The 24,660-nt window shown below is 36.6% G+C and overlaps 2 protein-coding genes across 2 annotated transcripts; one reads left to right on the forward strand and one right to left on the reverse strand.

Annotated features, from left to right (window-relative positions):
- Positions 1–1,234: 1,234 nt before the first annotated feature.
- Positions 1,235–13,880, forward strand: LOC129938709 (myelin expression factor 2). The gene is made up of 6 exons (XM_056046405.1): positions 1,235–1,454; positions 1,525–2,110; positions 3,280–3,424; positions 12,212–13,189; positions 13,249–13,384; positions 13,444–13,880. Exons 2-6 carry the CDS (start codon positions 1,527–1,529, stop codon positions 13,497–13,499), a joined length of 1,899 nt encoding a protein of 632 aa, XP_055902380.1. The 5' UTR covers positions 1,235–1,454; positions 1,525–1,526; the 3' UTR covers positions 13,500–13,880.
- Positions 13,881–22,304: 8,424 nt separating this feature from the next.
- On the reverse strand, positions 22,305–23,833 carry LOC129941970 (periodic tryptophan protein 1 homolog). The gene has a single exon (XM_056050758.1). The coding sequence runs from the start codon at positions 23,754–23,756 to the stop codon at positions 22,371–22,373; it is 1,386 nt and encodes a 461-aa protein (XP_055906733.1). The 5' UTR covers positions 23,757–23,833; the 3' UTR covers positions 22,305–22,370.
- Between the last annotated feature and the right edge of the window lie 827 nt (positions 23,834–24,660).

Here is a 24,660-nt window from a genome sequence, read left to right on the forward strand (position 1 = left end):
AAACTACGATCCAAACTTGTCGAAGTATTTTTGCTACGTTCGGTACACCAAAAGTGTTTGTCAGCGATCATGGAACCCAATTTAATTCTAAAGATTTTCAAGTATTTTTGAAAAATAATAGAATAACACACAAGTAAGGTACACCATACGATCCGGCTAATAACGGCCTCGCTGAACGTTTTGTGCAAACAATCAAAAATAAACTGAAAACAAGCGATTTAAAAGCTACAATTTCGAAAATCTTGTTTGCATATCGCCGAGCTATTTACCCAACGACGGGCAAGTCACCAGCTATGCTAATATTTGGGCGTCAATCAAGGTGAACTACACTACGAGATTAAGTTAGACGATAATAGATTTTGGAAACGACATGCTGATCAAATCTGAAAAATTGGAGACCAAATTCAAATTCCTGCTAATGATCCTAATCGTAACAACACCCCGGAACCGGAAGAAACACCTCCAATGACAGAAGAAAATTCACCACAGCTGCCAGACCGAAGCAGACTGAGTCAACACCAAACGAAGCTTCACCAAGCCTGCCGGTAACGTCACCTCCTTGCGAATCCTTGCACTTCATATCCTAAAGAAATGACAACCATTACGAACAAATTCTTTCTCCGCTTTCGCTTTAGACACACATAACTCCTTGCTATCTCCTCAAAAAGGAAAACCCACCAAACTGTCATCTGTGCCAATCCAATAAAATTATATTCATAAAACATCTTACATCCGAATGCTCCAAAAAATAATTACATATGTTTATCGCTTTTAAATACAAAATTAATTGACCTAAACAATAAAAATATATACTTACTATGTTATCTGAATTCACTTTGTAAATCCATATACACGGGGCTGTCAGGGTTTAGTTACCTTCGATTGTATTAAAATCGCTGGTCATCCAACCTTAGACAGCCCCATGCATTGTAATTATCTCTTCTAAAATATTTATCCCAAATATATTTATAATTTCCAGCCTAAAGTAGCAAGTGCTGTTAACTACTTATATTATAATGTAAATTTATTGTATGTTTAATAAATAATAATAATAACAATTCCTTAAATACTAGTTCGTTTTACACTTTTTGTAAAAAATGTAACTACACCTTAATACATCTCTGCGTTCATTTTCCTCGCTTCTATTGCCATCTACAATCGAGCACTTGTGTTATTTTTGCAAAAATCAATATAACGCGCCGCAAGCCATTTGCCGGCCTACTTCGTCTTCAGCCATCACTTTTGTTTTTTTTCTTGTGCAAGGAGCACGCCAAAACTTACAAATTTATCTCCGCCATTTTCTCTTTTGAGGCGCTTTTCTTCCGCTGGTGTACATCGATCGATTAAAAAGTGAAAATCTCTTAATTCTATACAAATTGTTTTGCAACATTTTGAGTGCAAAATTATTGCTGGCATTTGGATAAATACTTTACATTAATTACATTCATATAAAGGTAAGCAAATCGAGTGGATTTTCACTAATTCTGGAGTTTAAAATTAAACATTTTGTCTATGAAATAATAGAAATGGAATTTGAGGACAACCAACAATCACAAGTCGGAGATAATTCGGAAAATGGTGGAGACAGTGCTGGTGGTGGTGGCGGCGGCAGTAACAATGACCAAGGAGGAGACAACCGAGAAAAGGAGCGTGACCGCCGTGGGCGTGGAGCTCGTGGAACTCGATTTTCTGACGCCGATGGTGGCAATCGAGAACGTAGCCGTGAGAAGCGCAATTGCCGGGTTTACATTTCAAATATTCCCTACGACTATAGGTGGCAGGATTTGAAAGATCTTTTCCGCCGCATCGTCGGAAGTGTAGAATATGTGGAACTCTTCCATGACGAGAGTGGTAAGGCCCGTGGCTGTGGAATTGTGGAGTTCAAAGACCCCGATAATGTCGAAAAAGCTCTTGAAAAACTTAATCGATACGAGATTAACGGCAGAGAGCTGGTAGTCAAGGAAGATCACGGCGAAAATCGCGATCAGTTTGGACGCATCATTCGTGACGGTGCTCCATCTGGCGGTGGTGGTGGTGGAGGAGGTGGCGTTGGTAACCGCAACGACCGCATGGACCGCAGCTTCAACAGACGCAACGATGATGACAGACTGTAAGTTACCATTACTTCAATAATCTTAAAAGTAGTACAATTAGATGTAGAAAAATTATAATACATAAACATACTTGAGAGTGCATAATAGAGGATTATTTTGGGAACAAATGATTTAAGAACTTAGATCAATTTTTCTTAATGAATGGAGGAAATCCAGGATACACAAAGGGATACTTTCGGGGCGATGCAATAAGATGTTTGCGCTCAGACCTTTAGCTAATAAATTATTGTGATTTAAATGTTTCCCTTTTAACGATGAAAACGTTTACTCAAGTTAGGGTATTCTACCCTATCCCTGCGCCATTGTTGCAGAGTAAGCACGATTTGCTATAGAATGGAGCATATTCAAAATTGTTTAATTTATACAAATTAGTTAAATCAATGTAGATATTACTCAGGTCCGTTTGTTTGTTGACTCAATACAAACTATGAAAAATCGTTCATTTTATAATCCCTTTGATTAATTAATTAATATTTTTATAAACACAATTGAGTACCTAAAACGCTGGGTGTTCTAAAATCCCTAAAATAAACAAAAATAAGAATTGAACCTTAAGGAAAAAATAGTGTGAACTGATCACAATTCTTTAAGTTATTTGGTTTTCAAAATTTCCCAAATTTATGCTATGCACACTCAAGTATAAAATGTACAATTATAAATATAGGTAAATACCTACCTCCATCAAAAATATATTCATCGATGTTAATAGTCTGGATTTTCAATTCGAGGAAGAAGGCTGTCACTCAATGCTCCACTAGGTGATGCAATAAGTTTCCAGTTGTTGCATTCTTTGAGGTCTTGAGAATACGATGGTTGGGCTAAGTTTATGTGACTCCTCGAGTAGATCTCTCCTGCTGGCCAATGGTAATGTGATTTTCCAGGTCGTGATTCTAGTCTTTTGGATCTACTGCATTGGAAGCTTTCAATGTTTCTTGAATTTTGTTTTCATTTTTAATTAATACAAACATTTGAAAAGCGGTCGTTCGGCTAATATTTGAGATTTGTGTTTTTTTTTTTTTTGAAAATATCTCCCCTCGTAAGCCTAGGTGGGCAGGCTGAGAAAAATAAAAAAAACAAATACCCTTTCTCTTCCTCTCTCTCAATCTCTTTCTCTCAACCAACTTGCTTGCTTTTCTTCTTTATTTTGAACAACATTTTCTTCTAGATCTGGGCGTAATCATAACGTTGGTAATATGATGATGTCTAACGATTATAATAATGCGTCTTACAATTCTTATGGTCTGTCTGCTTCGTTTTTGGAGAGTCTTGGAATAAATGGACCTTTGCATAATAAAGTTTTTGTTGCTAATGTGAGTATTGAATTTCAAACATTATTTAAAAAGTTTTCTTTTTTTTAGTTTTTGGTTAAGTATTTTTATGTTTACCCTTAATGCTTTATTGAAAGGTTGTTAGTGTTAAGAAATGCTTCGTCGGCTAAAGATGGATCCATTTGAGCTTCCTACAAACACTGCATTGTTTCTTTCTGAAAAAATAAAAACAAAAACTGTTTACATTTTGTGTTACTAAGATTTTATTGATGTGATCCCTTTGTTTAAAGCATTTTATTTACCTTGCAGGGAAGTGAGATGTTCAATATCGTTAATGTAATTGTAATTTTTAGTAACTTTAAAACTTAAGGGCCTATTAGCATCACAACACAACTCAACTCAGTTGAGTTGTAATCAAGACAACTACAAAAAAAAAAATCGTAGACAACTTGTTTCAGTTGAGTTGACCAATTACATTGGCAGCTGTGTAAAGTAAAATACGTAGGTATTTCAAAGTTTTGAATTCAGTGCAAAATTTTATAAAAAAGATAAAATAATACGAAATTGAGAGTTCAATTCTTTTGTTTCTTGTAAATTCGGAAAAATAAAATCCCCTCAATGTTGCGTTTATGAGTAAAAATATTCGAGATCACTCCAATCCATTGAAACTTCTAAACAAAAAGTATAATTTATAACCAAATTCTTTGATGAGTGTTTATTTTAATGTCTTCGTTTTGTTTCAGATTTATAAGTTATTTTAGACTCAATAAAGACTCATTTGTTTATGTGCTAAATGAAATCAAAGATCATTTGAAACAACCACAGCGTTCCTCCCCAATCCCACCAATTCTCAAACTCTGCACTGCCCTACATACGTTTCATGGCAGAAGGAAGGTACCAAAAGTGCAGTGGTAATGACTTTAATGTAGGCCTTGTTCCAGCTTCTTGTATCCTTCATGGCAGAAGGAAGGTACCAAAAGTGCAGTGGTAATGACTTTAATGTAGGCCTTGTTCAGCCAACAGTTTATGTAGTATTAAAAGAAGTGCTACCCGTAGTATAAGAACGTATCTGTCCACAATGAAATAAGGGTCATATGACAAATGACAAGATGAATTTATCGAAGATTCATTTTTACCAGAAAACCAGATTTCCTGGTGTAATAGGATGCATCGATGGAACTTATTTTCGAATCATAGCACCAACAAAAAATCTACAACATCTCTATTTAAGCAAGTTGTGCTTTACATAACATACATACGAGGGGCGTTCAATATATTCTCGGTATCGATATGAAGGAAAATGCGAATTCAATTTAAATTGTTTTTATTTTTCAATATAATCTCAAATCAATAAGTTTCCTCCTTCCCTGCAAAATACCCATTTATTGCCAACTTGAGTTCTTCATCGTCCGAAAATCTTTTTCCACGAAGACATTTTTTCAAATCCGGAAACAGGAAGTAATCACTAGGGGCAAGGTCTGGACTATAGGGTGGATGTTGAATTTCTTCAAAACCACAATCTCGCACAGCAGCCTTGGAAACTAGCGCCGTGTGAACAGGAGCGTTGTCATGAAGAAATAACACACCCGCTGCGAGTTTACCCCGTCTTTACTTTTTAATTTCCTCCCGCAAATTATGCAAAGTGGAAGCGTAGGATTTGGCGTTGATGGTTTAATTTTTTTTTGTACTCAATGAGTAAGATTCCCTTTGAGTCCCAAAAAACTGTGGCCATGAGCTTCCCGGCAGACGGAGTGACTTTGGACTTCTTCGGGGGGTCTGTTCCTTTTTTATGCCACTGCATGGACTCTTGTTTGCTTTCAGGGTCATAGTGGTGAACCCATGTTTCGTCCCCAGTAACAATCCGATGCATAACACCGTCCGCGTTCTCACTACAGATCTCCAAAAGCTCTCTACAGCATGCGATTCTCACTTTTTTCTGAGGCGCTGCGAGCATTCGTGGCACCCACCTTGCACTGACCTTTGAAAGGTTAAGATGGTCATGAAGGAAGGTGTGAATGGTACCAGTCGAAAGCTTGGTGATCTCTGCCATCATTTTCACCTTTATTTGGGCATCCTCGAGAACAAGTTTTTCGACTTCTTTGATGCTTTCTCCCGTACAAGCAGTAGCCGGAGCGGGGGTCGTCTTCAATGCTCTCTCTGCCTCTCTTGAACTCACTTGACCACTTTTGCACAGTTGATAATGAAGGTACGGAACCCTGGTAAACTGCCACCATTTCTTCATGAATAGTTTTTTGACTTTTTCCTTGCTTAGTGAGAAATTTAATTACAGCGCGATGCTCAATTTTCACCATCATAGTCTCAGTTGCCATTATGATTCTGTTTAAACATAGATTTTACGGTAAATAATAATCACATTTATATGAAATTTTGCATGAATGCACTAAAATAATAGTATTACTTTATAAATAAGTCAATTTATATACATGTATAACCACAGCTTCACCCCGATACCGAGAATATATTGAACGCCCCTCGTAAGTCAACATTTTAAAGTATTATATTCAAAATTATGACGCGATCGATTCAAATGATCATGAGGTCAATGGCCATGGAGTAACTGAATCAGGAGCAAGAGAAATCAGAAACAACATAATGAATTCATTTTAGTTAACGTATTTTTAATTTGCATACAAATTTTTGTACACACAAATGCACTACACAACCGGTAAATATCAGTTGTTGAATTTTGACAACAACCACAACAGAGAGACTACTCAACTGGCTTACATCATACCCCCAACACAATTAAAAAGTCAAACATTTCTTAGTTGACTACTGGTTGACTTGTGACAGTCAACGGATTACAACTCAACTTTGTTCTTAGTTGTCTTACATAATAGGCCCATTAAATACCAAGTAAATAATTTAGAAAAGTTTTCTTAAATCAATGTTAATGAACTCGTTAAATACTAGCCTTCAAAGTATTTTCTTCTGATTGTTTATGTAGGCTTCATGCATGTAGATATAAAAAAAATTAATTCATGTAAAATATGGAAACAAATTTCCATTAAATTGTGATTAGTGACAAATTTTTTTTCAATATGGTTATAATAATTTTCATTTCTAAGTGTCCAACAAACGAATAGTTCCAGCTTCTTGTATTCAAAGGAGAATGAACAATAAATATAATATAAGAAATAATATACTAAAGAAATGACACATGGTTTCGATTCATCTTTTTGTTAAAAAAAAATGCAAACTATTGTATTTGGTTCTACGACAATTTGTTTGCATCTTAATACTTAAATTTTGTAATAATATATGAAGCGAATGTTAAATGGGCAAATCATAACACTGGTCGACAAAATTACGTTTTTTTTTTCTTGTTCCACAAGCAAATAATACTTTTTTTAAAGGATTAAGATGTTTTTAATTCGAATCTGGCCTTTAAATTTTGTATCACATCAGGTTTTTAAAATATGCCCTTTAAAAAATGCTAAAAGTTTTCTAAAGCCTAAGTTAAAACTCAAAATATCTACTTAAAGTGGAGCTACAATCCGGGGCGGACCTGGGCCTTAACCAACCAGCTTGGTCCCTAGATATTTTTTCTCCAGTTTTGCCAAGTTGCGCATTCCCTCGGGATTGGATTCGAAGACCTTCCGGGCTGGAGCATTTAATTTAATTGTGTTAACCAGCTCAGTGTCGCTGTACTCCACTCTCCATCTATGGAGACGTGACCAATAATCATCCGAAGAATTTTTCTCTCGAAGCATCCTAAGACGCTCTCATCTTTCTTTGAAAGGGTTCAGACCTCAGCGCCATAAATGAGAATCAAGATGATAAGTTACTTATATAGATGGTTATTTTAGATGCTCGAGAGAACTTTATTACTCAATTGCCTTCTAAGTCCAAGTAAGCAGCGATTTTCAAGGTTTATCCTGCTGGTGCTGCAGGTGTCGATAGACAAAGTCGTCAACTACCTCAAAGTTATAGCTGTCTATGGCGACGTTTTGTCCAAGACGCCGTCGTTCGATGTCCACTCAAAATATCTCTGAACAATAAATTTTATAATAATTTTGAAAAGTACACATTTTTCAATTTTAGATGCAATTCAAAGCATTTTAGTATCTAACTCATTAGTTATGCTTATGAGTCTTTATTTGAATGTACAGTACTGTGCTAAACTTTTGCAACTGTCAACGCCTATCAAAAAACGAGCATCAAGAAGTTGTTCCAATCAAATTATCTTTATTTCTCTAGACTTTTTTATGTGTCACCTTATTGTTCATAATCTTAAGCACAGGCAAATTCTACAAATGCACTCCTTTTTTTCGCTTTTAGTCTCATTTTGATTGAGGCTAATCTTATTTATTTTGAGGTTAGTAAGTTTATACGTGTAGCTTTATTTGTTTAGTTAGTTTTAGCCATGACTTTGATCGATAAAACGGTTTTTTAAGATAAATTATTTTTAAAAAAAAATGTTTAAAAAATTGGCGGGAAATTCATATTTATCGGAGCACCACAAAAAGAAATTTCAGAGAAATATTCCATTCAAAAATCAACTATTTGTAGAATCATCAAAAGTATAAAGGTGTTATGCCATCATAGAGGAGTAAGGCCTCAAAGCACCACAGCAAAAGATGATTAAAAAATAATAAATTTCCTCAGAAGAACACCTACGAAATCATTCAGGAAGCAAAAATTGAAGTTAGGTTACCCATTGAACAATCAACTATCAGACGCGCAGGCCGGATTGGTTGTTTTCAGATTGCAAAAGAGCTCTCGTTTTTCTTTTGCAAAAACTCATCTCAATTGGAGTCCCCAAAAACGGGAAACGGTCTTGTTTTCTGACGTATCAAAGTTCAATATGCACCGATCGGGTGGAAAACAATTTGTCAGAAGGTCCAGAGGTGAGAGCCTAAATCCAAAATACATTAAATGGACGGTCAAACATGCCTTAAGACCATTGTGAAATGATCGTCCCAACACGACAATGATCCTAAACACAAATCGTAGTTGGCCACAAAGTAGATTGCAGAAAAAAAGACTGAGGTTTTACCATAGCCAGCTCAATCCCCAGACCTAAACCCAATAGAGAACCTGTGTTGTGTTTTGCACAGCAATTTTTGCCAACTATGAAAGTTAGTTATTTATTTATTTTTTTTTTGTTTAATTTTGTTTCCAACAATTATAACGTAATATCAAAAGAGTTTAGAAAACTAAGGAAGGAATTTCGCAATTTGATTTTCTAAACAATTTATTTTAAGGGAAAATGTTGGAGGTTCAAGTCGCAAATGTTTTGCACAGTACTGTATATAAAGTTCAAGAAAAACTAGACTTTTTAATGCTGATTTTGAATCTAAAAATAAAACTAATTTTAACTGTTTGCCCAAGTTTTAAAAATACCCATTTTCAACATCAATAGTATGATATAATAGATATAAATTTAAAAAAAAATAGTTTAGCTATTCTTTTAGATTTTTGTAAGAAGGTCAAATCTAAACACTTCAAAAGTTTTTTAGAATATTATATGAAATAATATAAATATTTCAACTGAATATTTAAGAAAAGAATCATAATTTTGGGCAACCATTACAAATTTTATTAAAAAAAGCTACTTCATAAATTTAGATAGCCTCAAAAAGTGATATCTTTATAACCCAGTAGAAAAATCTTGTCGACCAGTGTAATCTTCGAGATCTTTACTTCCATTCATTCCACTATGATGCTTTTTGCTATTATTGTAATGAAAGTTCCTTTATTTTTCTGTCTGTTAAATTCTTCTAAAGTGACCAGTACTGTCAATCCTATGGAACACTATTATAACTAATTTTTGCTCTATTTGCAACTTTTGTGTCATATAATGTCTAAAATCCGATGGTTTACAGCGTTTTGTGCACACGTGAAAGGAGAATGTTAACTAATTGCGTCGATATTTGAGCAAAGCGTTTCTCGGTATAAGGTTAAATTTGTATCAACATTTGGAAATCGATATTTTTCTTTTAGACTTCACTTCAAAAGATAGATTTTTGTCAACAATTTAAAGTCTTAAAACAATACGCTCCTAATTTTGTTTAAATTAATTTTATTCACATCGTTATTGTTTACTTTTAAAAAATATATATGCAATGTATGATTTTCAGGAAAGTATCTCAGAAGATCAGATTTAAATAGATTTATTATTCTGAAATTTCTTTTTTTTCTATTTGGCTGAAAACTGCCTTTTCGCGAAGTCGTTTTTAAGTACGCTGACGTCTGCTGTATTAAAGTTTTCATATTCAGCCCATTCCAAAGCTTTATTGAAAGTGTCTATTGCTACCCTAGGCTCTATTCTGGTATGTGCTGTTTCCAAAATAATGTCCTCGCTTTCAAATTCGTCACTGATCGTCACGTGGATGAGATGGAGCGTTATCAATTAAAAGAAGAGCTTTGGTGGACAACCCTTGGTGTTTTAAAAATGTTCTGACCTACACATGAAAACATTTGTGGTGTGGTACGAAAGAATGATGAAACCAATTTTTAAAAATAGCAGCTGTCATGCATGACGATTTGGAGCAACTGTAGTTAACAGGAGATTTAAAATTCCTGAAAGAGCGAGAATTTTTTGCCTTTTCAATCACAGAAAGCTTAACTTTTTTAACAAGCAAGAAAAGTGACGCGCTGTTTTTCTGCCAGGAGCATTTTTTCTTGAGATGATACGTACATATGTATGTCTTGTCAGGAAGCAGCTTCCAAAATAATCCGGATTCATCTGCATTGTATATTTGATTGTGAGTTAGACCTAGATCTTTTGTTTTGGATTGCAGCTTGTTTTTGAAAAGGGTCCACAATGTCAGGTCTAGAAGATAACTTTTCACCACTTATTTTGATAAAACGCACATCATCAACGCTTCTTAAATCTTTGCAACAGTCACTCGCATTAAAATCGCTCTGAATTTGATTAATTTTTGAATGGAAAAATGTAGCTTTTAACCACCAATCCATTGACTGGATAATTTTTTTCTCGCTGTTTGATGGACCAACGGTAAAGAGCTTTTCCATTTTCGGAAGTTCAGACCGCTTCATGGTCTTCCGATATTTTGTTGATAGCCCAAATTGTTAATTTTGCAACATTGTATTGCTTTGCTAAGCTGTTTAAGCTTGATCCACCTTTTAATTTTTTTAAAACACTTTGTCCTTCAAAGACAATAATTTTGGTAGTTTTTGCGACATTTTTCAAGAAAATCTTCTTTTTGATTACGCCAAACCAACACCGCGCACTAACACAAATGCTAAACTAAGAGGACAGCACTTTTTGACATTTTTTTTTAAATCTTGACGCAATCATACTCATCCCAATGCTTCAAAACCATAAAGAAACTACATCGAAACTTTGTTTAAAGAGATGATATGAAAAGACCGACTCATAAAAAGTAATATTACTACACAATCTCTAAGACAGCATGTTCTTGTATACACGACGCAAACTCTGGTCGCGATCTTGATCTTGCAAAACAGCAAATCTAGTGCATAAGCAGATGCCAACGTTTAAAGCGGGTAACAGAGTACAGTAGGTTCGGAGGAGTCAGAGATTAAAATAAAATAATAACTGTGACCTCGAGCACCGGGGGTGTCGATGGTTTGAGGAGTGGTTCGTCTTATCCTTGGGGCGTACAAGGTTGTAACGTTTGAAAGTGATAAACACGAACACAAAGGAATCATTAATTCTTTTACGATTATATTGTGATTATTCAATAATAATATCAGGTACATATATATCTCCGAAAGTACTGAATTTCAGACTGGTCGCTGTAGTGAAAAATAGTAATATATATGTAAACCCTCTTAAAAAAATGGTAATATATATAAACCCCCTTAAATTATAGCACACTTAGGTCTATTGGAACGGGAACCAAAATGCTCATTGTCCTTTGACAAAAAAATAAAAAAGTGAAAAACTCGCCCTATACTTGTTTTCCTCAAATTTCGATAGTTTACAGAGATTTTTATCGAAGAACAAGCAATTAATGAATTAAGTTCTTCCAATAGATGTGTAAGGTACCCTAATAGCATGAAAATGCTATAAAAACCAAGAAGGGTATTTGAAGTAGGTATCCTCACTAATTTTAGTTGTTGTTTTGTGTTTTAAATGCATTCCTTTTTCCTAATACGTGTAACATTAAATTTGTTTCCTTTCATATACAACAATCTACTAGGAGTAAATATAGTAAATTTGTAATAGTATGTTATTAAAGTTAAAGCTACTTATTTGTTTTATTTAAAATAAATCCCAATTTGTTTTATTTTCACATTATACCACTCTCCCTCATGTCATAAGCTTAAACGTTGTTACAGTTTTTGAATGTTTTAAAAAATCAGAATGAAGTCCTCGAAAAGATAATTTAGAAACAACGAACCAAAAAATGATGCTTATCATCCTAAGGGGACGAAATCTCTGCTGTTCATTGATACTATTTGTAATAACATTGTAAATACAAATTTTTCCAATATTCGACTTCATTTCTAGAGGATACGAATATCGTCGTTTTCCTCTAGTGGCTCTTTTTACACTTCAAAATACATCGGATTTTGTATTGTTTTTTGGGAGATTTTTGCTGTCGCTTCTTTTTTAAGAATGTTACGAGCGTACTTTGATATGCTTTTAATTGAATGAGATTTTGGAAATATGACAAACATATATAGAAAGCGTTTTTTCATAATGGCGTCGTTTATAAGTTATTGTGTAAATTTAGAAAGACATTTTTTCTTATTCTATTGGACTCTCGAAAAATGGAGGGCAACCTTTCAAAAACCAATGGAAAACGACAAGAAGTTATAATTTGTCCAATGCTGTGTTTTGGAAAACTAATTAATTATTTATATTTACAGTTGGACTATAAAGTCGATTCGAAAAAACTTAAACAGGTGTTTAAGTTGGCTGGTAAGGTTCAAAGCGTTGACTTGTCCATGGACAAAGAGGGCAACAGTCGTGGCTTTGCTGTTATTGAATATGATCATCCAGTTGAAGCCGTACAAGCCATTTCGATGCTTGACCGCCAAATGCTTTTTGATCGTCGTATGACTGTTCGTTTGGATCGTATTCCAGATAAGGGTGAAGGACTAAAATTACCCGAAGGTTTGGGTGGAGTTGGTATTGGTCTAGGACCCAACGGCGAGCCATTGAAGGATGTAGCGCGTAATATACCAAGTATAACTAATCAACAGCCAAATCAGCAGCAACAGCAGCAAGCTCCACAAATGTCTTCTAATGCGGGAAACATGAATCTGGGCGGTGGTATGTTTAATAACTCCGCCCAACCCGCTCCAGTAGCACCAGTTTCAGTTAACAAACAACCAGGTAGCGGCAATTTATTAGGTCCATCGGGTGGCTTGAACCTTAGCAATTTGTCTTCCTCAAATTTGGCAGCTTTGACTAACGTCGTCGGAGGACTTGGAGCGGCGTTGTCAAATCCATTGCTGACTAGTAGTCTTTCCAACTTGGGCTTGAACCTTGGTCAAGCACCTATTACTCCAAACAATGAAGACTCCATGTCGACAGCAACAGCTCTTACAAACAACTACAGTACAGGCAACAACTACAGCTCGGCCTACGGTGGGTCTTCGGGTTACAATTTGGGAGGCGGTGGTGGAGGTGGCGGTAATGGTGGTGGCAATGTCGGTGTCGGTCCAAGTGGCAACTTTGACAACTTGCGCAATGCATACAACAGTGGAGTTGGGCCACAAGACAACAACGACTACAATTCCGGCTCAAACTTGGATATGTATGGCGGAGGAGGAGGAAATCAAAACCCATTAGGTGGAGGAGGTGGTGGTGGTCGCAAATCTGACACCATTATCATTAAAAATGTAAATTTATATAAAATTTTATTTACGAAATGTTATGTTATATTTTTTTGAATTTATAGATTCCATTGAGTTGCACATGGCAAACATTGCGGGATAAATTCCGTGATGTTGGGGAAGTCAAATTTGCAGAGATCCGTGGAAATGATGTTGGAGTCGTACGATTCTTTAAGGAGCGAGATGCTGAATTGGCAATCGGTAAAAATAATACACAATAAATGCATCGAGTAAATATTAATTAAATTTAATTATTTTAGCACTTATGGACGGTTCGCGGATGGATGGCAGAACTATTCAAGTCAGCTTCTTTTAATTTTATCATAATAAACAAACAAATTAAAATATTATAAGAAACATAACAAATGAATTGATGGCATATTTTGCAAGAAAAAGGACAGATTTTTTCCTTCTTTCCACAACAACAAAAAAAGTAATAGTAACTGTTATGAAATTAAAATTTTACAAATTTTAACGTTTTGATTTTTTTGTTTAATTTAAAATGCCAACAAAAAATATTCACGACTATTTATAGACACTTTAATTATAAAAATAACCATAAGTTATACAGATGAGATCATAATAAAACAAAAGTAAAATATACAGCTACTTTATTACATAAATAGTATTGTATAACTGACTTGTATTTCAAAAAATCATTAAAAATAAATATGTACTTATGTTTAATTTATTTTAATAGGAAGTGATATGGAATGGTTATATATGCACTTTTTGAACATTTCGCCGGCTGAATGCTTAAATGCCCCACAGACCACTTTTTCGGGAAACTGAGTTAAAGATGCAGTTATACTAATTCGTATGTTCTCTTTCGTTTGGTGCTATTCCCGTTGCTCTATCTCTATTATTAATAAAGTTACAGAAACCAGTTTTGCTCCATAGACCACATATTTTCGGTTCTGTTCATGCTTATTTGCCGCATATCCAATATTTGTACGAGGTGGGGCAGTTTTTCTATTAAAGTTTTAAAAACAGACGCTTAATGCTTAAATTTCTCATATACACATGAGATGGCATATAGAGCATGTAATCTCTCACAATTGTGACATTTTTCCTGCTTATGTGCCCTATTTCCATGAACAAAAGTGCAATTAGCTGAAAAAGTATAAATAGAAGTAACATTTTCGAGATCACTTATTTTTTTTTTTCTAAATCATTTTTAAAGTAAAATTTAAATACAAACATTGGCTTTCTTTTTAAATTTCCCTTGTATTGGATCCATACCTGTATATGTGTATATACTTTGTAAAAAAATGATGGCTTTTGCATTCAGTTAAACTTACTCTTTGCCATTCTTTCGCTGTTCTTGATGGTGATCCAATGCTATTCGGTTGAACAGCTATATTTTCCCATTCTTCGTCTTAGGTTCTTTTTGTGGAACCGAATTGTCGCTTGCCTCTAGCCAGCTCAGGTTTCTCCTGCAGAACCTCAATCAACCTCTCGAATGGGACAGGTTTAGTTATTTTTAATCTAAAAAAATTATTTTCTTACAGATGTTTATATTATTATTTGTAAAACTTACATTTTTTTCTCCATTTTCTTAAAAAAATTGGTTTTCAATGAACTGTTGATGCCTACCGTTATGTTTTTGTACACACAAATGCACTACACAACTAGTAAATATCAGTTGCTAAATTTTGACAACAATCACAACTGAGAGACAACTCAACTGGCTTACATAATACCACAAACACACTTAAAAAGTCAACCATTTTTTAGTTGACTACTGGTTGACTTGTGACAGTCAACTAGTTGTGATCGGTAGTAGCGATTGCCAGATTACAACTCAATTTTGTTCTTAGTTGTCTTACATAATAGGCCCCTAAAAACCCAAAAAATGCTGTCTATAATTAATTAAAAATTTATTGATTATTTTTCGAAGCTTCAATTCAATTGTCGTTCACTCAAGTCGGGGGTGCCAGCACGTAACTTGATACAATCGAGGATTGTCGATCGTCGATGAACTCGAAACAAATTATTTTTGACAGCACGTAATTTGGGACGAGTTCCATTGTGACTTTTACTTAAAAAAGTCATTGTGAACTATAAAATGAAATGTCAAATGAGTTTTCTTTGAAATTATTCCATTCTAGTTTCAATTATAAGATTTTTCGAAATGTTTTTCTTTGATTCGGAGACTGAAAGTGAAGGCGAAGAAGTGTCCTATGCCAAAATAAAAAGAAGATATTTGAGAGATAACAGCAACCCATTCGAATTGAGTGAAAATGAGTAAATATTCAAAAAGAAAAGAAAGATTATGTATAACATTTGTAAAACAATTTTTTTTAGCTTTGTACAGCAGTTTAGAGTCAACAAGGAATGTTTTAAAATGATACTCAGCTCGTTAGATCTTCCACAAGACAGAAGAAGAACATCAGTTCCACCAGTTCTACAGCTGTGTGCAACATTAAATCTCCTAGCTAGTGGGAGTTACCAAACCAATGTTGGAACAAATGTGTTGCACAGACAACAGTTTCCAAGTTCTTTCGCCGAACGTTGAGTCTCCTGGAAAATAAGTTTTGTCCGCAATGGATTAAATTTGATTGCTCTAAATTTAGAGACAGCAAGGAGTACTACTATAGGAAATTTAAACTACCGGGAATAGTGGGCTGCGTTGATGGTACTCATATTCCTATTTTAAGACCAAAAGAAAACGAGCACATCTATTTCAACCGTAAAGGGTTCCATAGTTTGAATGCAATGGTGGTAATATTATGAATTCTATTTTACATACTAAAATGTACATATCAATTTGTCTAGATTTGCAATCATCTAAACGAAATAATAGCAATCAACAGTTCACATGGTGGTGCTGCACATGACTCGGCATTTATGGACATATTTTGTTTTTCAATATTTTGTTTTTCCATTTTTCCGCACAAAAATCACTGCCGACGATAGCTTATTTCTGTCGAGTGAAAACTTTTGTTTCAAACGTCAATTTGAAGTTTGTGTGCTGCCAAATCTTTCGAAACAATCGAGGAAGCTCGATTGAACCAAAATGTGTGCTGCCAATGCTCGATTGTATCGACTAAACTCGGTTGTATCAAGTTACGTGCTGGCACCCCGGCATTGTGAATGTCGTTATGATAGCGTTTTACTTGACATCTGGCGTTTTGTGGAATCTCAATTTTTGATCGACAAATGTCACTCTCATCAATATTGCAGTTGTCGTTTGAGTAATCTAAGACGCCAAGTAAAACGTTCCTCTCTGGCGGCTGTAAATGATCAAACGCCGTAAATACAACAAAAATGTAAGATTTTCGAAAGTTACGAATCCGGACCAAATGAAACGGCTATTGGAACTGATGGAACTTAACCCATCATTGGCCACAAATTTTCACAGGGGCGTCCCCCTAACAGATGATAGAAAACAAAAATGGGAATCGGTTGCGAATACCCTCAATTCCTTGGGTCCACCGGCTAGAAACGAAAAGGAATGGCAAAAGGTGAGAAAAACAGAGGCCAGTCTATTTGGTATTTCATAAATCTTTTTACAGGTTTGGTTCGATGCCAAATTTAAAGTGAAACAAAAACTGCTGTTTAATAAAAAAAAATGGAGGAAACTGGAGGAGGTACGTTCAAACCTAAATATTTGAACGAAACCGATAATATTATTGCCGGTTTACTAAATATCTGATCCGCATTTTGTGATCACAAACCTTAAATTTAAATTGTATAAAGACACAATCGAACCAACAAGGTAATACTAGTAACATAAAAACATAGTATTCAAGCTAAAAAAGCCTTTTCTATTATAATAACGATGTTGTTCTTGTTTTGTTGGTGCTTGAATTCTTATGTGGCTGCCATCTACGCATCCAATTACTCCCGGAATCCTAGCCTTTTCATAAAAAAAATGCTTTTACTCACTTACTTAAGGTGGCGCTACAGTCCTGTGTGAACTAGGGCCTCACCCAACAAACTTCTCCATCTAGCTCGGTCCCTAGCTAGATGTCTCCAGTTTCGCGCTCCAAGTTGGGTGAGGTCACCTTCCACTTGTGCGCGCCACCTGATCCGCGGTCTTCCTCTACTGCGCTGTCCTGTGGGTGCGGATTCGAAGACTTTCCGGGCCGGAGCATTGGTTTCCATGCGCTCTTCGTGACCCAGCCATCTTAGTCGTTGGACTTTTACTCTTCTTGCTAAGTCTACGTCGCTGTACAGCCCGTACAGTTCGTCGTTCCATCTTCTCCTCCACTCCCCTTCGATGCATACGGGACCGTAGATCACACGAAGAACTTTTCTCTCGAAGCGACCCAAGGTGCTTTCATCCGCTTTTGTCATGGTCCATGCTTCTGCACCGTATAGCAGGACGGGGATGATAAGGGTCTTATAAAGCAACACTTTGGTCCCTCGAAAGAGGACATTACCACTCAATTGCTTTCTTAGTCCAAAGAAACAGCGGTTAGCAAGAGTTATTCTGCGTTTGATCTCAGCGCTGGTGTTGTTTTCTGCGTTTACAGCGGAGCCTAGGTAGACGAAGTCCTTGACTACCTCAAAGTTTCGTCTGTCGATTGTGACGTTTTGACCAAAACGTCGGTGTTGTATGTCCTTTCTAGACGACAGCATGTACTTTGTTTTGCCCTCACTAACCGTTAAACCCATTTTTGCCGCCTCTGCCTCAATACTCACAAAAGCCCCATTGACATCACGCTGAGTTCTTCTTATGTCAATGTCATCAGCATATGCAAATAATTGGACAGACTTTTGAAAGATAGTGCCTCTAGTGTTGACGTGTGAGCTCTGCACTATTCTTTCAAGCACGATGTTAAAAAAATTGCATGACAGCGCATCACCTTGTCTAAAACCTTTTTTGACATCAAAAGGTTCTGTTAAGTTGTTTCTAACCTTTATGGAGCAGCGTGAATTCTCCATGGTCATCCTGCACAAACGGACGAGTTTGGCAGGGATGCCAAAACTAGACATGGCTCTATACAGCTCGTCCCTGTAGATGCTGTCATATGCGGCCTTGAAATCGATGGAAAGATGGTGGGTGTCGATTTGGTGCTCTTGAGTTTTTTCCAGGATCTGCCGTAATGTGAATATTTGATCAATTCATCGGGCATGTTTTCTTCCGACCATATCTTATAGATAAGTTGGTGCATGCTCCTAACCAACTTATCTCCAGCTGCTTTAAAGAGCTCGGCATTCAAGCCATCTGCTCCAGCGGCTTTATTAGACTTCAACTTAGATATGGCAATCTTTACTTCGTCTAAGTCGGGAGGACGGGATTGTTGGCTTTCGTCATCTATATTGAATGGGTCATCCTGCCTGACAGCGGAATTCAGGGGTGGAATCGGCTAAGGTGATTGTTGACTATCAATTTTTTGATAGTCAAATTGACTATCATTTTCATTCCGTCTGTGTAAGATGATTCAACTCAATTCAATTCGATTGAACAATTTCAGATTCAAATTGTCAAAATTCGTTGTTGCCTTGGTGAAATTTTAAATTGATTCTTATAAAATATCTAAATAAAAGCTTCAAATTGGCTGATTTTGAATAAAATTCTTATTTTTCTTGCTTTTTTCGAATGTCGTAATCTTTGTAGGTCACAGGAATGTGTTTTTTAAAAGAAACAAAGTGAACTTAGAAAATTTTCCAGTCGTTTGTGTAAGCGTCTGGTAGCTCTATTCGGAATAAACAAATTTGTTTGAAAACGACTATCACATTTTTTTGTGATAGCTTTTTAGGTATCAATTTGACTATCACCTTATGTAGATCAAATTCGATCATTTTGATTGTCATTTATCAACAATCACCTTAGCCGATTCCACCCCAGTTCTTCGTCGCCGTTATACAGTCTGCAGAAGTGGTCCTTCCATATCCTCAGCATTGACTGCGGTTCCACTATGATGTTTCCACTTTCGTCTTTGCAGCCTTCGGTTCTAGGTTTATGTACCTGTGAATTTCGTTTCACCTGTTCATAAAACTTTCGAACCTCATTCCTGCTTTTATACCTCTCAACATCTTCGACCGCACGCTTCTCATACCCTCTCTTTTTCCTTCTGAAAAGTCGGCGTTCCTCTCGCCTCTTCTGCTCATAGAGCTCACGAGCAGCTCTCGTCCTTTTATGTAGCGCCGCTTTGCGTGCCTGTTGTTTGGCTGCATTTGCCTGCCGACATTCCTCATCAAACCAGGGGTTCCTTGTTGGTGGCTGTTTGAAACCCAGCACATCAGAGGCGGCTTCTCTGATTGCATCTTGGCAATGTTGCCACTGGTTTTCGATACATTGTGTTGGCGGCAGAGAACTTCGAGAAAGGTTACTTGTCACTCGGTCGGAAAAGGATTTGGCGATCTCTGGCGATTGTAGCCGTTCGACGTTGTATCTTCTCCTAGCACCTCCCTGTTTTGCCTTGGGTCTGGAAATCCGAAGTGCTACCCTAGCTACAACGAGGTAGTGGTCCGAGTCGATGTTAGCTCCTCGGAAAGTTCGTACATCCATAATGCTGGAAGCGTGTCTGGCGTCGATCGCAATATGGTCAATCTGGTTGACGGTAGATTGATCTGGAGAGGTCCCAGTTCCTTTGTGGATGTTGAGGTGTGGAAAACGCGTACTGGCTACCATGACGTTTCGCCCCGCAGCAAAATCTATTAGCCTGAATCCATTGTCGGAAGTGTTGTCGTGCAGGCTGTTTTTGCCGATTATTCCACCAAAGATGTCTTCCCTTCCTAGCTTGGCATTAAAATCTCCCAGGACTATTTTAATATCGTAGCTAGGACACTGCTCATATGTTTTGTCTAAGAGCTCGAAGAACATATCTTTGGTGTTGTCGTCTTTCTCTTCTGTGGGGGCGTGCGCGCATATCAGGCTAATGTTGCCGAATTTAGCCTTGATGCGTATGGTCATAAGGCGCTCATTGATGCACCTATAGCTCAAGACTTCTTGCCTAAGTCTGGCTCCAATGACGAATCCGCATCCAAATAAGCGCTGTTGGTTTTCGTGGTAGCAGTCACCATAGTAAATATCGCAGTTTTTCATCCTCTTTTTGCCCGGCCCATCCCATCGTATTTCCTGGATGGCGGTGATATCTGCTTTATATCGTTCTAGGGCCTCCGCTAATTCTTCGGCCGCACGTGGTCTGTTAAGGGACCTAACATTCCACGTGCATAGCCGAAGTTCATTGTCCTTTATTCGTTTGCGTTGGTTGTCAACAGTAAATCCGTCCGTATCCGAGGATTGTTGGTGCTTCGCAACTTTGAAAGCTTTTACGTGGCCAGAAAGTCACCCCGACGAACAACCCCCAACCTGGAGGGCCAGATCCTAAGTATAACTCCAAGGATGGGGAGCCGGATAAAACCGCTCCTTACAGGTCTGGGCTCCGAATAAGTCGAAGAAGCCCTATAAGGTGTTCACTAAGTAGTTCAACCTTACTGGATAAGGAGAGGTGCCTTAGTGGAAACACCTCTCCCCACCTCTCTCGTTTGCTGCCCCCAACAAATTTCCACTGGGGTTGGAACCCAATCTCCAGTTGAGGCACTAGGCACCCGATGTTCACCACGTGGAGGTGAGAGTAGGAGTTGATAGACAGAGGTTGGTTTTAAGAAAAACCTGTGGACGCTTGTGTCCTCTTGAATGCACATGTCTACCATTTGAACATCAAAAAAAATGCTTTTGCTTCCCTTTTTTCTTCATCCGAATAGTGAGTATTTATCCAACGAGGGCAAAAGTGCACTTCTATTATATCAAGCATCTATTTAAGGATGAGGCCCATCGTTGGTTGTGCAATGCCCAAATTGAAGTCATTCCTTTTGGTAGCTGCCTTCAGCAAGGAATCTCAATAGAGCTGCAAGCTTTAAAATTAGTGGCACCGATAACATGCTTCGTCTTGTCGGTACCTTATCTTTCAGTTAATTCAAAAGATAAACAAAGGCGTCTTTATTCAATCTAAAGTACATTACGAATCTGGAAAACAACTTAATAAAATTATTTGCCTAAGAAATTATACACTGATGTGAGTACATCATGTTTAGGTATTAGGTACTTACTTCGAATCTGGTAAATCCAAAGGATTTGATGTCGATCTTATTCTTCGTCTTTCTCTCATTAAGTTTAGTTTCTTACATTCGTCGTCCACCCTCTCCTGTACATTGCTCACGTCAGCAGTGTTATTCAACAAAATAAATAGTCCAATGCTATTCATTTTTGTCCTTTTATTTAATTAATGTTGCTTCAAACGAAATTTTATTTGAATTCAAAAATTTAAATTTGGTCTTGTGTTTATCAATTTGTCATAGTCAGCTGTTTATGTGGAATGTGTGTGGATTGAAAATAAGAACGTTTAAGTAACGCAATACCGACTATTATAATAAGGGTGATTAGTAATAAGAAATATGTATCTACTTTTGTTTTGGTTTTGTTAAGAATTATCGTTTTTCTAAAGACGGGTTTATGTTCTTACTTAACACCATATCATCCGACAAGACTACACGCAGAAGACAAAATGCTGTTCCTATTATCATTAAGTTATCAGCAGCATTGAAATCTTTGGCAAAAGGATGTTACCAAAACCAAATCGATGGTGACAAGAACGCTGAAATTGCACAAAATACTTGCCGAAGTTTTGGCCTCAATCGAAAGAGTCATGTGCCCACTGACGATGAAGAGGGAAACGAAAGTTCAAACGCTATTTTTGGAAAAATCACGAGTTCCAGGTGTAATTGGGTTGGTAGATGGAACTTATATTTAACATTTTACTTACACCTTAACAACAAAAAAACTTCGCTCGCAAACACATTTGTTGTAGAGTGATTTTTTCGATTTTGAATTATTTTTAATTCTACTTCCGAGTTACGTAGTTCCTCATTTATTCGCAAGTTCATAAGAAAATAGTTGGCACTACTACAACTATTCGATTCTCGTTCGTTCGAAAGTTGTCAAATAGATACATAGTAACAATTTTTCGAATTCGAGTAATTTCATTGTAGAATCGAGTTACATATTAAGCCCCCAGATATCGCTCTGAAGAACCGGCTCTAACGATCTCAGTCATGCACAGACCTCACAAGCCGGCCATGAAAGAAAATTTTAAAGTGTGATGAATACACAAGTAATAGCCTCGGTGACGGACTGATAAACTTGCATAAGGAAAAGAAAATCACATAATTTATAAAATGCACTTTATTACGTTCGAAATATAAGGAAAAATTAGAGAAAACAAACAAAAAATCACTCCAATATAGAGGGAATATCAAAAGCTCGTCGAACTGCCTCGAAATTCTTAATATTAAACACTCTGCATCTTGGTACCTTAGCTCCTCCGAAAGCCAAAGTGTATGGATCTTCCGGACATTGCCGCATGCAATGTAAAATTCCCATATCAAAATCATGTTCATAAACTTGACTTATTGAACTTTCGTCAAATTTCCACACCTTCAAGATACCATCTGTGGATGTACTCGTTAAAAGACCTTTCTTCTCAGGGTTAAAACACAGTCCAGATATTTCTTCATTGTGTCCTTTCGTGGACCAAATGAATTCTTTAGGTTTTCTTCTATCGGCATAGTGTAACTGACCATCACTCGTGCCGACAATGAAATTATCCAAGTCAATTGGATTCCAAACGACCTTTTCGATCTCTCCATGAATTTTCCATTTCACTAAACCTTCATCAGGCGATTCGGAATTGCGACAATCGTACAGACGAACTCGTCCATCAGCGCAGCCGGTTAGCAGACTCTGCGCGTCCACGGAATGAAACTCAATAGACTGAACCTTTTCCTTGAAACTAGTAATAGTTGTGTGTGGCTTACCTTCGTCAAGGTCCCAAAGGATAACAGATTGATCTACCGAACCACTTGCTAGAATGTGAGGGAATTGCTTGTTCCACGACAAATCTAACACAGCATCTTTGTGACCATAAGCAGCTTTGTTCTTTTTTCTGTTTCCTTTGGATCCCAATTTAAAAGTGGGTTCAATGAGATCTTGGATGTCTAGATCCCAAATAGTGATAATAGGATCCATAAATCCGACAGCACAAAGATTACCAGCTGTTTCACTTCCCGGGTCATGATTCAGCCATTCTATACACAGTGGAAAGCTGGGCAGTATGAACTCGTGATGGGTATACAACGATTCTTCTTCCTCATTGAAAATCCACACTTCTAACGATGCTGCATCATCAGCAACATGGCCTACCAGCAGAAGATTATCGGTTGGCTTGATGATTTCATCTTCAGCTTCTGAGTCTTCTTCGTCTTCAAGATCATGATCAGGATCAACCTCAGCTATGTTTGCAATATTAGCGACTCGGACATCACCTTCGTTGTCGTAGGCATCGAAGTTGAATTCGTCAGAAGTTGGAGCGGGGCCTTCGGTTGGTTCGGCCGTATCCATATCAGCATCTGAAGCAGAATCTTCGTCCTCATCGCCTGACGCATCGCTTTCATCAGCACCAGCAATCTGAGATTTTGTTTCCTTAATAACTCTGGCTAGCTCTTCCTGAGTTAGAACAATCTTTTCTGGTCGCTCCTTTGCAATGCCACGTTTAACAAAACAAATCACTGGAACAAAATTGACTGAAGATTCAGTTTCAGTCGTAATTTCTTCTTCCATCTTATATCAAAACAATTTATTTCAAAAGAATAAATAAGGAACGTGTTTTAAATCAAACGTGCTTTTGAAATTTTGACGTTTAAAAGTGATGTATGTCAAATTTTAGTACAAGATATGTATACCACAGGGATGTGATAACTAAGAAATGCATTTGTACATTTTAAGGCCATGGTCTGTACAGTTTCTTTAAATAGTTAACTATTTTTAAGTAATCACTTGTATTGTTATTGTTACAAATGGATAAAATTTGTTGATTGTTAATTTCACACCAATTCCAAAACCAAGTTTTTGTAAAAAGTTTTCGCTAACCCGAAAATCGATCACACTGAAAATGTACACGTTTACATTTGACGTTTTAGTTTTTGGAACATCAACTGTCAAATATTGTATTGATGCAAAAGTCAAGTACTTCAATAATTATTTGTAAAAATAAAATGCATTCTGTACAATTTGAATTAATTTTAATATATAAAAATACAGCATCATCTTCGTATTGGGTTGAAAAGAACCTGCTGGTGTCACCGGAAACGTATCTATTGATTGTCTTAAATTCAAGGATGACTGTTCTGCACAAGTAAATCAAGTTTTATTTAAATTCAAACCTCTGGAGTTGATGACAGAAATGCAAAATATCAAAGTGCAACATTTCTTTTGACAGCAACCATTGTCTGTTTTGTTTACTTTTAATTGAGCACTGACTGTTGCGAAAGGTTTGTTTGTTTAAATCATCTTTGAATTGCTGCTAGTTTTTGACATAATATATATAATAGCCATTTCACATCAAACCCAAAACCGGGTTTTTAGCACAAAGTTTTCGAAAACCCGCAAATAGGTCACACCGAACATTTACACGTTTTCGTTTGACATTTAAAATTTTGAATTGATAAACAAATTTGTGAGTAAA

Source organism: Eupeodes corollae, chromosome 1, assembly GCF_945859685.1.
Source record: "Eupeodes corollae chromosome 1, idEupCoro1.1, whole genome shotgun sequence".
NCBI lineage: Eukaryota > Metazoa > Arthropoda > Insecta > Diptera > Syrphidae > Eupeodes > Eupeodes corollae.

What these genes read in the sequence shown, in the direction of transcription:
- LOC129938709 (XM_056046405.1), top strand. Translation starts at nt 1,527, where the DNA reads ATGGAATTTGAGGACAACCAACAATCACAAGTCGGAGATAATTCGGAA. An exon ending in ATAAAGTTTTTGTTGCTAAT is followed by an intron (nt 3,425 to 12,211) that starts GTGAGTATTGAA and finishes TTATATTTACAG; the next exon opens with TTGGACTATAAAGTCGATTC. An exon ending in AGATGCTGAATTGGCAATCG is followed by an intron (nt 13,385 to 13,443) that starts GTAAAAATAATA and finishes TAATTATTTTAG; the next exon opens with CACTTATGGACGGTTCGCGG.
- LOC129941970 (XM_056050758.1), bottom strand. Translation starts at nt 23,756, where the DNA reads ATGGAAGAAGAAATTACGACTGAAACTGAATCTTCAGTCAATTTTGTT.